Source organism: Diabrotica undecimpunctata, chromosome 6 (assembly GCF_040954645.1).
Source record: "Diabrotica undecimpunctata isolate CICGRU chromosome 6, icDiaUnde3, whole genome shotgun sequence".
Taxonomy (NCBI): Eukaryota; Metazoa; Arthropoda; class Insecta; order Coleoptera; family Chrysomelidae; genus Diabrotica; species Diabrotica undecimpunctata.
The window spans coordinates 69,409,637-69,422,052 of NC_092808.1; the positions used below are offsets into that span (position 1 = coordinate 69,409,637).

General features: G+C 33.3%; 1 protein-coding gene across 1 annotated transcript; it reads right to left on the reverse strand.

Moving 5' to 3' along the window:
- Positions 1–10,116: 10,116 nt before the first annotated feature.
- Positions 10,117–10,944, reverse strand: LOC140444388 (uncharacterized). The gene has a single exon (XM_072536141.1). It carries the CDS (start codon positions 10,942–10,944, stop codon positions 10,117–10,119), a length of 828 nt encoding a protein of 275 aa, XP_072392242.1.
- Positions 10,945–12,416: the final 1,472 nt, after the last annotated feature.

The window sequence follows — 12,416 nt, forward strand, 5'->3', positions numbered from 1 at the left end:
CGGACTATCGATGGACACCAGATTTATAAATAGAGCATATCCAAAGAAAAACGATCAGGAAAGGACCAATTCTCACTAATGCTAATAACTAAATTAGCTCTTACCCTCATCCGGTAATATGAGCCAATACCAACTAAGTAATTACAATAAAGCAAAATTTCCTAAAGTGTGAAGCAGCATTGTCACACTTATTCAGACTAAGTAATGTAATATGTAACTGAACTAAACCAAAGATAAAGATAAATACCTAAAGTCTAAAATGGACTAAAGGAATTCAGAGGCTAAATAAATTTTGAGTGTGCTGGTATTCGCTAACTATAGCATGTGGCTACAACAGATGTATGAGAATAACCAGACACCGATAAAATTCCAATAGAAATCCTAAGAAAATATGAGTGGTGGACTTTTCCTATAATACCATTACTAACGATAGAAAAAAAAATATGTCGAGAACAAGCAACCAATTTTGAACAAAACTGTAGATTTATAACAAGTTCTCGCAGCATGGAATTATCCGGGAATAGTCCTAAATCTAAACAGCAATTTATGCCTAAGGAAAGAAGTGGGATTACACTAAGAGAACAACTCATTTGTCTAAACTCTTAAATAGTGAAAATGACTAACTTGACATGTGTAGGGATAGTTAAAGATAAAAACATAACCTGAAGTAAGATAACTAATATGAACTAATTAAACTTCCCTATCAAGTTGTGAAAAGGTAACTGGAATATTTGGACAATCACACAAGAATGGTTAGGACATGTCGCGAGCATTTCCTGACCAGAAATATTATGAGGCATAAACATCTGCCTACTCTGCAATAAACACATATAGTACGAACCTAATTGAGCAGCAGTGATCAGTTGCTGAGCAACAATCTCGAACCCACGTATTCACTAAAGCTGAGTATTGACAGATTCATTGACAGAAAATTCAGAAGAATAAGTAAGAAGAAATAAGAAGGACACCGGTCATCCTTACCTACTTCAAAATTCCAAACTAATTCCAGAACCATCCTGTATATGGAATCAGGACATAAATTAATGTAGAGTATTTAAGATTTTCGTGACAAGTGAGAATAAAGCAGACCAAAGATAAAAAAAAATCACAACATCTTTCCAAATTGGCAAATATTGAACAAATATATCAAAACAAATACTAAGGAATCAAATCAAATATATGATCCAGTAGTGTAACAACATAGTTCCATAGTTCCTTATCAGTAATAGGATTAACTATAAGTATAAATCTAAATATGTAAATATATACTAAACAACCCTCGTATCATAAGAGGTTAACAGGAGTAATTCTCCTGGGAGAATTAGTACTTAAGAATATTAATTCATTATAAAGTGCATCCTTTATAATACAAAAAAAAATGGATAAGTCATACATACTAATTATCTAATAAGTTATAGAAGTCATTAACCAATGCCAAAAGATACAAAAAATAACGGTGTACCTACGTTATCTGGTGATTAAGAAATCTTAGACTAAAATGCAAAATATAATCAAAATAAGCTAAAGACAAACAGAGAAAGAGATTAGCTTAAACAAAAGTGTTAAGTTAGTCTTCTTCTGAGGATGAAGAACTAACCTCGTCGATGGTGTTATCAGGCAGTAAATCCTTTACATGAAATTGACCAATTCGTTTGTTGGACGAATTGTCCCTTAATTCATATACCAAAGGAGATATTACCCTTACAACCGTACACGGAATGTATTTCTGGCAAAATTTTGCCGAAATAGCATCACCTTTACTTGATTTTATAAAGTTTCTCTTTAAAACTCTATCGCCAACAAAGAATCGCAAATCTCTCTTCCTCAAATTGTATTGACTTTTGTTCTGGAGGTAAGAAGTTTTTAACTTCTTCCTGATATCAGCAAAAATTGGAGGTAGAGTCTGAAGGTCATCTAGACGATAAAGTCTCTCGGATATTTGAGGGAGATTTGCGGAATTTTCAGAAATTAACCCAAAATAGTCACCAGATAAAGCAATGTTTCTGCCAAAATTCAAGTATGATGGGGAGCACTGTGTCACTTCATGGACAGAAGTCCTTATGGCTTGAGCTATGGAGTGAATATATTGATCCCAAGCTCTGTGATCTGGGAAAGTGTATGATCTCAAGGCTGTGACAATACTTCGATTCACTCTCTCAGTATGGTTTGCTTGCGGATGGTACGCAGCATTATAAAAGATCTTCTGAACCTTGTATTTGGTTAGAAGGTCTTTAAAAGCCTTAGACACGAACTGTGGACCATTGTCACATGAAACAATTTGGGGAACACCAAACAACAAAAAGACTTGTTCCTCCAAATATTTCACAATTGCTGGAGTTGTGGCCTGACGAAGAGGAAAAACTAAAGGGAATTTAGTGAAATAATCCACAACTACTACACAATAGGTATTTCCTTTGTAGCTACGAGGATATGGTCCAATGAGATCCAACGAGATCATTTGCCAAGGGAAATCAATGTTCCTGAAGGAACCCATGAGTCCAGCTTGTGGTAAATTACTTGGTTTACAAGTAGCACAAACCAGGCACTTAGCAATATGTTTTTTTACAGATTTGCGCAAGCCGGGCCAATAATATAACTCTGCAATACGGTGATACGTTTTATAAAAGCCAAAATGACCAGCAGTAACCTCATCGTGAAACATATGCAAAATGTTTTCCCGATTTAGCGTAGGTACGACTATTTTCCAGTCGGACATATTAGATAATGTCTCTACCGGACCTAAAATGTGTTTGTACAGCACATTGTTCTCTACCTTAAAATCAGGATACTTTTGTGGGTCTTGAGTAACCCTATCAATCATATTCTGATACCACGCGTCAGGAGTTAAAGAGGACAGATCTAAGACGTTAATGTCATGGACACGGGAAAGAGCATCTGCAACTACTACCCCGTTTGCCTTTCTATGGATAATCTTATAGGAATAGGCAGCCAGTTTACAGATCCATCGGGAAAGTCTCTGTGAAGGGTTTTTCATGCTATGAAGCCATACTAAAGAACTGTGGTCTGTAATGATAGTGAAATTACGACCTTCCAAATAATAACGAAATGCTTCTAACCCATGGATAATAGCTAAGAGTTCTTTCTCCGTAGTGGAATAGTTCTTCTGTGCCTTATTCAACTTCTTGCTCGTATAAGCGATGGGGTGCTCAGAGCCATCTTTCAACTGAAATAACACGCCACCAGAAGCAGTATTAGAGCAATCAGTCATTAAATAAAAATGCTCATTAAAATTAGGTGACATCATGACTGGAGCGCTCGTTAAAGCATCTTTAACGCGCCTAAAAGCTTCATCTGCCTCAGGAGTCCAAGTAATAGTTTGTCCCTTTTTCCTGTTCTTCAGAAGATCAGTAAGAGGTGACAACAAGGTAGAGTAAGATGGTACAAACCGACGATAATAACCACACATTCCCAATATCCTACGGACTTGGGTTGTGGTCTTAGGTATAGGAAAATCCTTAATGGCAACAATTTTATCAGGATCAGTCCTTAGACCCTGATTATCAACAACATAACCCAAAAACTTAAGACTAGGATGGCAAAACTAAATTAATCGTTAGATTAGCTTCCTTAAGGCGTAAAAACAACTTATCTAAAATTTCCATATGAAGGGAAAAATCAGGAGTAACAACTAAAATATCATCCAGATAATAGAAAACATAGGGCTCTAACTGAGGACCAATGACTAAATCCATCAGACGACACATTGTCTGGGGAGCAGAAACAAGACCAAAAGGCATAGTGACAAATTGAAATAGTCCTTTGCCACTGACGGCAAAAGCAGTATACTTCTTGCTCTCTTCACTCAATGGGATCTGTAAGAAGGCCTTAGACAAATCAATAGAAGAGATGTATTTGGCATTCTGAAGTTTGCTCAAAATCACATCTATTCTGGGGATAGGATAAGCATCCCGGTTAGTGGTAATACTGTTCAATTTCCGACCATCAAAGCAGATCCTAAAGGATCCATCCTTCTTTTTCGTTAACCATAGAGGGCTACAGTAAGACGAGGTAGAAGGTTCTATGATGTTTAACGAGAGCATCGAATCGACTTCTGTTTCTAAATCAGCCTGCCATGCTTGAGGTATGGGATACTGATAAAGTCTAAAAGGAGTGGGATTTCCCACCTCAATAGTGTGAGATATTAAAGACGTACGACCTAGTTTATCTTTGGAAGAAAGAGTAGTAAATTTAGAGATCATGTTCTCTAATTGCCTTTGTTCAGAACTAGATAGACTAGAAAAATCATGAATAGCACTCAGAGTAGCTAAATTAAATTCAGAAATTGAAAACGAAAAATCAGAACAACTTAACGTGCTATTGAAAGCATTGAAAAAGTCCATGCCTAAAATTATAGAATTCTGTACAGAAGGAATAACATAAAATGTGATTTCTCTACATATATTTGCAACAGTGATTTCAGTTTGAAGTTTGCCTGTAATAGACTGAACTGTACCATCTGCAGTAGATACCTGCAAAGATGAAATGGGCATAATGGAAGAAGTTGCATTTTTCAAAAGATGTAACGAATGTGCACCTATCAATGAAATATTAGAGCCACTATCTAACAACGCTAAGCATGCTTGTCCTAAAATCTTAATGGGTAAATAAGGTCTATTATCATTAACCTTCCTAACTAGTAAAGAATTTAAATCTAAATCTAAAGTATTTGGTTGGTTATAAATATTATATGGTACAACCATAGACATATCATCATCATCAACAAACCTAGAAGTTGATACTGATAATGGAACTATTTCACTACTGTAATCATTAGAATTGTGTTTAACGCTACTGGGTAAAGAAGAATTGGTAGTTGACCATCTGTGATCACTTAAAACAGGCGGATTCAACGTTTCATGATTAGTAGTTAATTTCGGGACTGATTTTGTCCTGTGGTGTGCTTTGCTTTTTTTGAAAGTTACCCCTTTCCCTTTCCGACTCGGAGATGGGTTTGGGTTGCTGGATGTGCTTGGACCAGCGGTCTCGTTTGAAGTTTGGGTTTGATTCCCTGATTGTATGGTGGACGGAGAAACGCTCAGGGGACGGACCTCCGACAATTCGTTTCCCGAACACTTAAAACAATTTCTCTTTAGAGTGTTTTCCCTACCACAACCATGGCAGAAAATACGAGTGCGAGGGATCGAACATTCAACAAACGAATGACCAGACTGACGACAATTCCAGCAGACGATAGAACTTACAACTGACACATTACGTTCAGGGCCCTTATTTTGCCAAGAACGATGACTAAAAGAGTTTGGCTGAGAAGAAAATTTAGAAGAAGGTCGAGATGTGGATGAAGACTGAGAGGACCAGGATAACGTTTCCTCTAAACGTTTACACTTTACAGTAAGGTCATCAATAGTTTGGATGTCCATAAGAGCTAGCTGTTGATGATAAAAAGGTAACAGACATTTAAGAATAATTTTTATCTTAGCAGAATCTGATAAAGAAGTCTCCAAACGGCTACACATGCCCAAAATAGTGTTAATGAACATGGTGACAGATTCTCCAGGTTTCTGCTTATGGTTTTTGATTTGGTCCAATAGATCATCCTGGAATGAGTAAGGAAGAAAATCTGACTTCAACTTGTGTACCAGATCAGACCAACAAGAAAAATTACCTCTATTATTCATGAACCATGTAAAAGCTGTACCGGTGAACAGTTCAGCAGAAGCAGCAAACAAATCCTCTTCAGAGACACCTCTAGAAACACGAAGACATTCAACCCTTTCTATAAATGACATCACATCAGTGTGCTGTTTTTCGCCAGAAAATGAAACACCCCATTTGTGTACTTGCACAGGTTTGGAGTATGCGAAGCTAGGAACTACATTGACTGGAGCATTAGGAGTAGATGTAACAATGTAATTAACTCTAGAATCAAGTTCACCCTCCAATGTAAGTATTCTCAGAGAAACAGTCTTTTTAAAAGATTGCTGCTCTTCAGTAGTGCAATGTAACAAATGTACGCGGCCAGAAATGTGAGCTAAACGAGAAGTTAGTCGAGCATACAAGTTATCTTGTACAGTTCCCCTGAAATCTCCTATTCTCGTCGACAAATCATCTAAGGTTTCGGATATTCCTTTCTGTTGGTCATCGAAAGGGATGTGTGTAGCAGAAATCTGAGTAAAACTCCTATTTTCCTGTTTCTGCTTTAAATCTCCACGCAAAAGCTTGCGTTTGTCTTCAACCTTTGCCGACTCTGCAGGCGTTATACCCCTAACATTCAATTCGTAATCCAATTCATTTACCAAAAGATGCTCAACTTTGAAAGCACACATGATGAGAGGAAAAATATGGACAAAGTGATACCAAGATCAGAAATATGAAATACTAATTATTAATTATACCTAAGTTGTAAAAAAAAAATGTGGACAAATTATTAGCAACACACCACCAAGATCAAAATAGCCAGCAAAAATAATATATGTATATATAATCAAATAAATACCTTAGTTATCTTACTAAAATACTCAAAATAATTTCTAGTTATATGTAAATTATAACTATTCTAAACCAAATATTAATATATATGTAACAATTAATAGTACCTATAAGTATAATACTGTTGGCTGTAGGAATAAAAGTTTATATAATATACGATATAAGTATGTGTAGGTAAGTAAGTAAATATAAGTTCTCAATAAAAATACAAAATTCAACCTAGAATGTAAGTTGTACTACTATAACCTATCACTGAGGTCTCAAAATATTAATAACTAATAAATCTAATAAATAAAACTAATAAATCAATACAGCAGTATAAGTATACCTGTTTAGTATTAATAAAAAATTTAAAGATAGAATAAATCAGCAATAATATGAGTAAAAAAAGAAAAAGCAAAAATACAAAAACTCAAGTAAGAAAAAAAAAAGAAATCAGCTAAAAGCTACTGTCTTAAAACCAAAAACTTGGAAAAGGCACCGCGTTGGGACGCCGATGTAGAAAAATGAAACCGTATACTATGTAATTTTTGTATTAATAAATGATTTTAATGCTAATTGGTTGTTTGTTTTACAATATTTATAACTAAGAAATAAAACAAAAATAATGTAATATATATTTTTATTTTTGCATTAAAAAAGTATTATACAACCAAAATACATTAGATAAAGCACAAATACATTTTTTACTATTATGATAAAAACAAGCAGGTTCCTTAACTTCTAATGATGGTTGTTCCAATTCGTATAAAGGAACAGCAATGTATTTTTTTAAATAATTTTTCTTTTCCAACTCTTTGACGTAAACTGCATTAGCGTTTTGTGTAATATCCTTTAAAATATTTGCAAAATGATAAAGGGGTGTAAAACCAAAATTCCAATCAATGCAGTGATGATTTCTTGTTAACCAAGTTGCCTGTCTGTGTAAATCGGAAGACAACATTCTAATAGGAAACGGAGACTTGAATACATAATGACAAATTTGTGTTCCATTAAAAGCAGCAAGTTCTTTCACTACAAATTTATTATTTTCTATTTTAAACCCTTGAACGTCTATTACCAGATTCATTTTAACAACTAACATTTTGACTATGATACAGACCTTTTATTGCTGTCTCACAATTTTAGTTAAAGGATTGTAAGAGAATTCTTTTTCATGCAATATTAAGCAATAAGCGGAAACATTGTTTCCTACAGATTTACTAGTTTCAAATTCTATTCTCAAAACAACAGAGCCACTTTGAATTATTTCTTTTTGTCTTGAACAATCAGTATGCACTATAGGAGTATACTTTTTAAATTCTTCTGGACTGAATATTGGTTGATTAGTTTAAATATGATAATAAGATTCTTGGAAATTGGCAAACATCTCATACAACGTTGCAAAACGGTTGGTGTCAAAATCTAAGTTGAGATCTTGATAAGGATATCGCTCCGAATTAAGAAACATACGGATATTTGTTAGATTGCAGTGATCAAATTTACTCATATCTTTTGTAGCAAAATACTGGGGTGTGCAGGAGGAGAGAGGTATAAGAAGAGTGGTCTATATATATGGGATAAAATAGATAACAATTAAGTAAAGAAGTATGAAAAAAAAATATTGAACGGAATGTGGCTAGGCTAGCAATGTAGGCAAGAGAATGACCACTAGAAACTCAAGGATGGATACGGCCAATTTGCATGCCTTTTAAAGACAGTAAATCAGGAAAATATGTATGATGGATAGAAAAGAAGATAAGAAAAATGAATAGATATAATGAAAATTAACAAAGAAAACAAATTGAGGGCGCCAGAAGAGGGATAATACTCTAAAAAGAGTAACAGTCACTCTTCCAGGTATCGTATACTGCTAAAATTAATTAAAGTTGATTTAATAAACAAAAATGCTGTAAATGTAAAAAGGTAAGGAAATATTAATAAAAAAATTATATGCAAAACAAGTTAAAGTTTATTAAATATAACTTCTTAGATTTTGACAATCTCTAAGTTACCAAAAAGTATATGAAAATTTCACAATATAATGTTTAAAAAAAATGTTGAAAACAACTATAATAAAAAGTTGAAAACTAGACAGAATAACTCTGATATAGAGTGTACAACCTACATCTAGGTTAAAACAACCTTAAACAAAATAATGCTAACGTTGGAAGAACGTATAGCCAAGTAAATATATCAAACTTACCTACAATATGACCAACAATATTGTTAAACAACTCTAAATTCAAATATAAACAAAATAATACATAAATGGGAACAAGCCAAGTTAAACAATTGAAACGGTCTATTATCCTGAAGGGATAATAGCCAGAGTTAATAACGCAAGATGAAATATAAAAAAAAATTAGTTAAGTAAACAAATAATGAAATAAGTAAAGTTAATGAAATAAATGGTTAATACAAAAAATCAATGGAAGATAATCTCTGGGTAGAATTTGAGCTCAAACTTACCGATACCTTACACCAAGGGGAGTTATATTAATTAATATATATATATATGTTATAAAAAAAAACCTATAACTGGTGAAACAAGATATATATATATATATATATATATATATATATATATATATATATATATATATATATATATATATATATATATATATATATATATATATATATATATATATATATAGTTCTGAAGTAAAAACCAACTGTCCTCCTACAGCTGTCCAGCTGTCCAGCAACAGTTGTCTGGAAGGATACTCCCTAATGGCTTCGGTGTCCCAGCGAAGTCCTCCTTGAGGTCCGAAATTAGCACGGAGCTGGTGCTAATTGGCTCAGTTCCGATGATGACTGTCCTGCCCTACCTCTAGGTGCAGGCTGGAGGAAAAAATGAGGGTGGAGTAGACAATACTCCCTGGCTTGTCCCAATGACCCTGATTCTAATAGAGTTGAAGTGGTACTCTCCCTCGGATGTTCTGAGGGAAATTTATAATTCCATGGTAGGTGGCTGAAAACAATTCCCCGTTACTTCTAATCTCAACATTGATAAAAAGAAATCAAAGAAGAAGTGAGGAAAGTTTCTTTCAGCATAAGAAACCGGAGCAAAAAGATAATTATGGTAGATAAAAAAACCCATCCAATCGGATGTAGCGTGACCTTGCTTCACATAGAGTAAAAATATAATGGCCTTGGACAAAATACTATATTAAAATATGAAATAATGAATCTGAATAATAGGATATAGATAAAATACTCTAATGTTTATAATATAAAAAATTATTATTTACCAGATAGCTACTTGATTCCGTGCTAGAAATCTCACTTCAACTCCCCGAGTTTCCGAAAACACCGTCAATTAAATTGTGATAGTTATACTTGGAATATTTAACTTCTTGAAGTGAAGGAAATTCTATGCATTAATTGGATTTTCTTTCGCTAACTACCACCGTTGTGTACCACTTCAAACTCCCGATCAAAAGTGAATCTTAATTCACAGTTAATTAACCAAGAAGAGCCAATTTCCACTTCCCCCTAATCTCCTGTCATCTCTCTGGTTCGCAATGGTACCAAATTAGATCAGAGTGACAACTTAAATTATTAAAAATACACACTTAATGGGCAAATGAACACTTAAAGTTAGGCAACCCATACTACATCTCTGAAATTATTTTAATATCAATACAGTATAAGTAACGACTGTTACACTTTCAGCATTTTTCCTTTTCGACCATCATGGAAAGCTACTACAATGTGTCGAGGACTTTCTAGCTTTGTAGTTGTTTTTACTGGCCAAGTATGAGGTGTTGAATTATTTAAAGTGGGATACTCAACCAATTCCCAACTTCTAAATGTAATGGGTAGTTCTATGTTACTACGAACTATTTTGTTTAATCGCAATTGTTCGTTAATATTGGGTAAAATATGAGGTACATTCCAATATAGTTTATTAATTGCAATTTTTGGTTTTTCTGTTTCATCTGTAGCAATAATAGCATCAATATCATCTTTATCTCGTATTAAGACTAATTCTTGTCTCATGTTTATTATAATTTTTTGAAAATCTTCGAAAAATCCGGACCAAATTTTTAACGGTATGCATACGTTAAAATTCCCATGGTTATCAATTACCAGTTTATCACCTTTTGGAAACCATCCAGCATTTTGTAAGAGTTTACTTTGATTTTCATTAAGAGACAAATAATTTTTCAAAGTCGAAATTAAACCAATATTTCGTACAGAATCAATTATAACACCGTTTAACTCATACCTTAATTCTCTAAATAAATATGATATACCGTTATTAATAAATTGAAATTTTGTTGGAACTTGATTTTTATCGGTTAACATTTGACCTTCAATGTAAATATAACTGTTACATGGTAAAGTATAGACGTCTAGATCTTGGATAGGAATTCTAATTTCATCATTATAGTTTAAATTTGATGTATATGGTTGATAAGTGTGATACTGATAATCTTTAATAGTTGTATCGCAAAAAGGTTGACCCAACACATGTAACATTTCCATTATATTAAAACTTGATAACCAAGTGATTTAAAAAATTTACGATTTTGAGATGTTAACAGCTTAGATGTTATCCTTCTATTAATTGTTTTAATGAGATGACGTCTTTTATAGGAATGTTTGGGATAATTACTTTGATAAAACTGCAAAACCATTTTACTCAATTTTTTTAAGATGTAGCCAAACAGTAATTGTCTCTTTATTAAAATTAAATAAATTTCCTTGTTGATCTAAAACTCGAACAGTTATGTTGCTTATTGTCTTGTTGCTTACAGGATAATACAAGGTGGTTAACGGTTGCTCGACTATTTTATACCCATTAGGAACTTGAGGAAATAATTGATGAATAACATGCACAGCCTTTCCATTTAAGAAAGATCCAACAGCAATATTACAATCAATACAGATAGTATTAACTTTTAAAATATTTATCACATTCGTGGATATATGAAGTTTATTTGGTGTTAGTTTAACTCTTTCGAAACCTAGTAAACTTCCTATAGAATTATCAACATCAAAATTAATCCAATCACTACTTTTAATGCTAATTCTATTTGTATTTATATCGGGTTTCATACTAATTATGCTAGCGGTTTGAATCATTTCATTTTTAATAATTTTAATAATATCATCAACTTCGTAGGCACCTACAGGAATTTTAAAGGTAAATTCGCTGTTTTTACCCCACACAAAAACATTATTATGAATATCGACATTTGGAATACTGTTAAAAGTGTCAAAATTTGCAACACCAATTTCATAATTGAAATTCTCATCAAGATAAATCGGAGGATTGTAATCATCACTGAGAATTGATGATTCTCCAGTAAGGGTGAATGTGACTGACATGCTGGTTCAAGTATAAATGATGCTCAATGATTAATTATAGTAATTAAATAAAAATCTTAAACAGTTTTGACCACAATTAAAAGAATTAAAATTTTGAATGACATCATAGTTATATACTATAGTAACGTTTCCATTACTTTTACAATATCGTACTAATTCAGTAGGAGGAGGTAAATTTCCATAACTATCAAAATAAGTAATAATTGTATCTTGTTTAGCATATGCAGTCCAATGTGTACCATTTCCGTCTTTCGTATCGTGGTTTACTATACCTGATTCATGTTTGCGTATTACATGAGGTACAGAATCACGCATAAAAACTCCACGAAAATGAGGAATATGTAACAAACCAGCATATTTAACAAGATCTACATTAGTCATTGCTCGTTTAGGTAGCTTTACCGGGAGTTTCTTGACGATTTATTCCGTAACCTTTGTATGGTCTTAAATAAAACCCCGCTCCTTTTTTTGCCGTTTGTTCCATTACCAAATTATGCCTTTGTTGTTCAGCAAGTTTTTCACGGTCAGCTTTGGCATCATTAACCGCTTTGGCAATTCCAGCTGCACCTCCCCCAACAGCTCCTAACGCTCCGAGCAATGGTAACAACAAAGGTAAAAAACCACCT

Bases quoted from the DNA above. Each gene is read 5' to 3' on its own strand.
- LOC140444388 (XM_072536141.1), bottom strand. From the start codon at position 10,944: ATGGAAATGTTACATGTGTTGGGTCAACCTTTTTGCGATACAACTATT.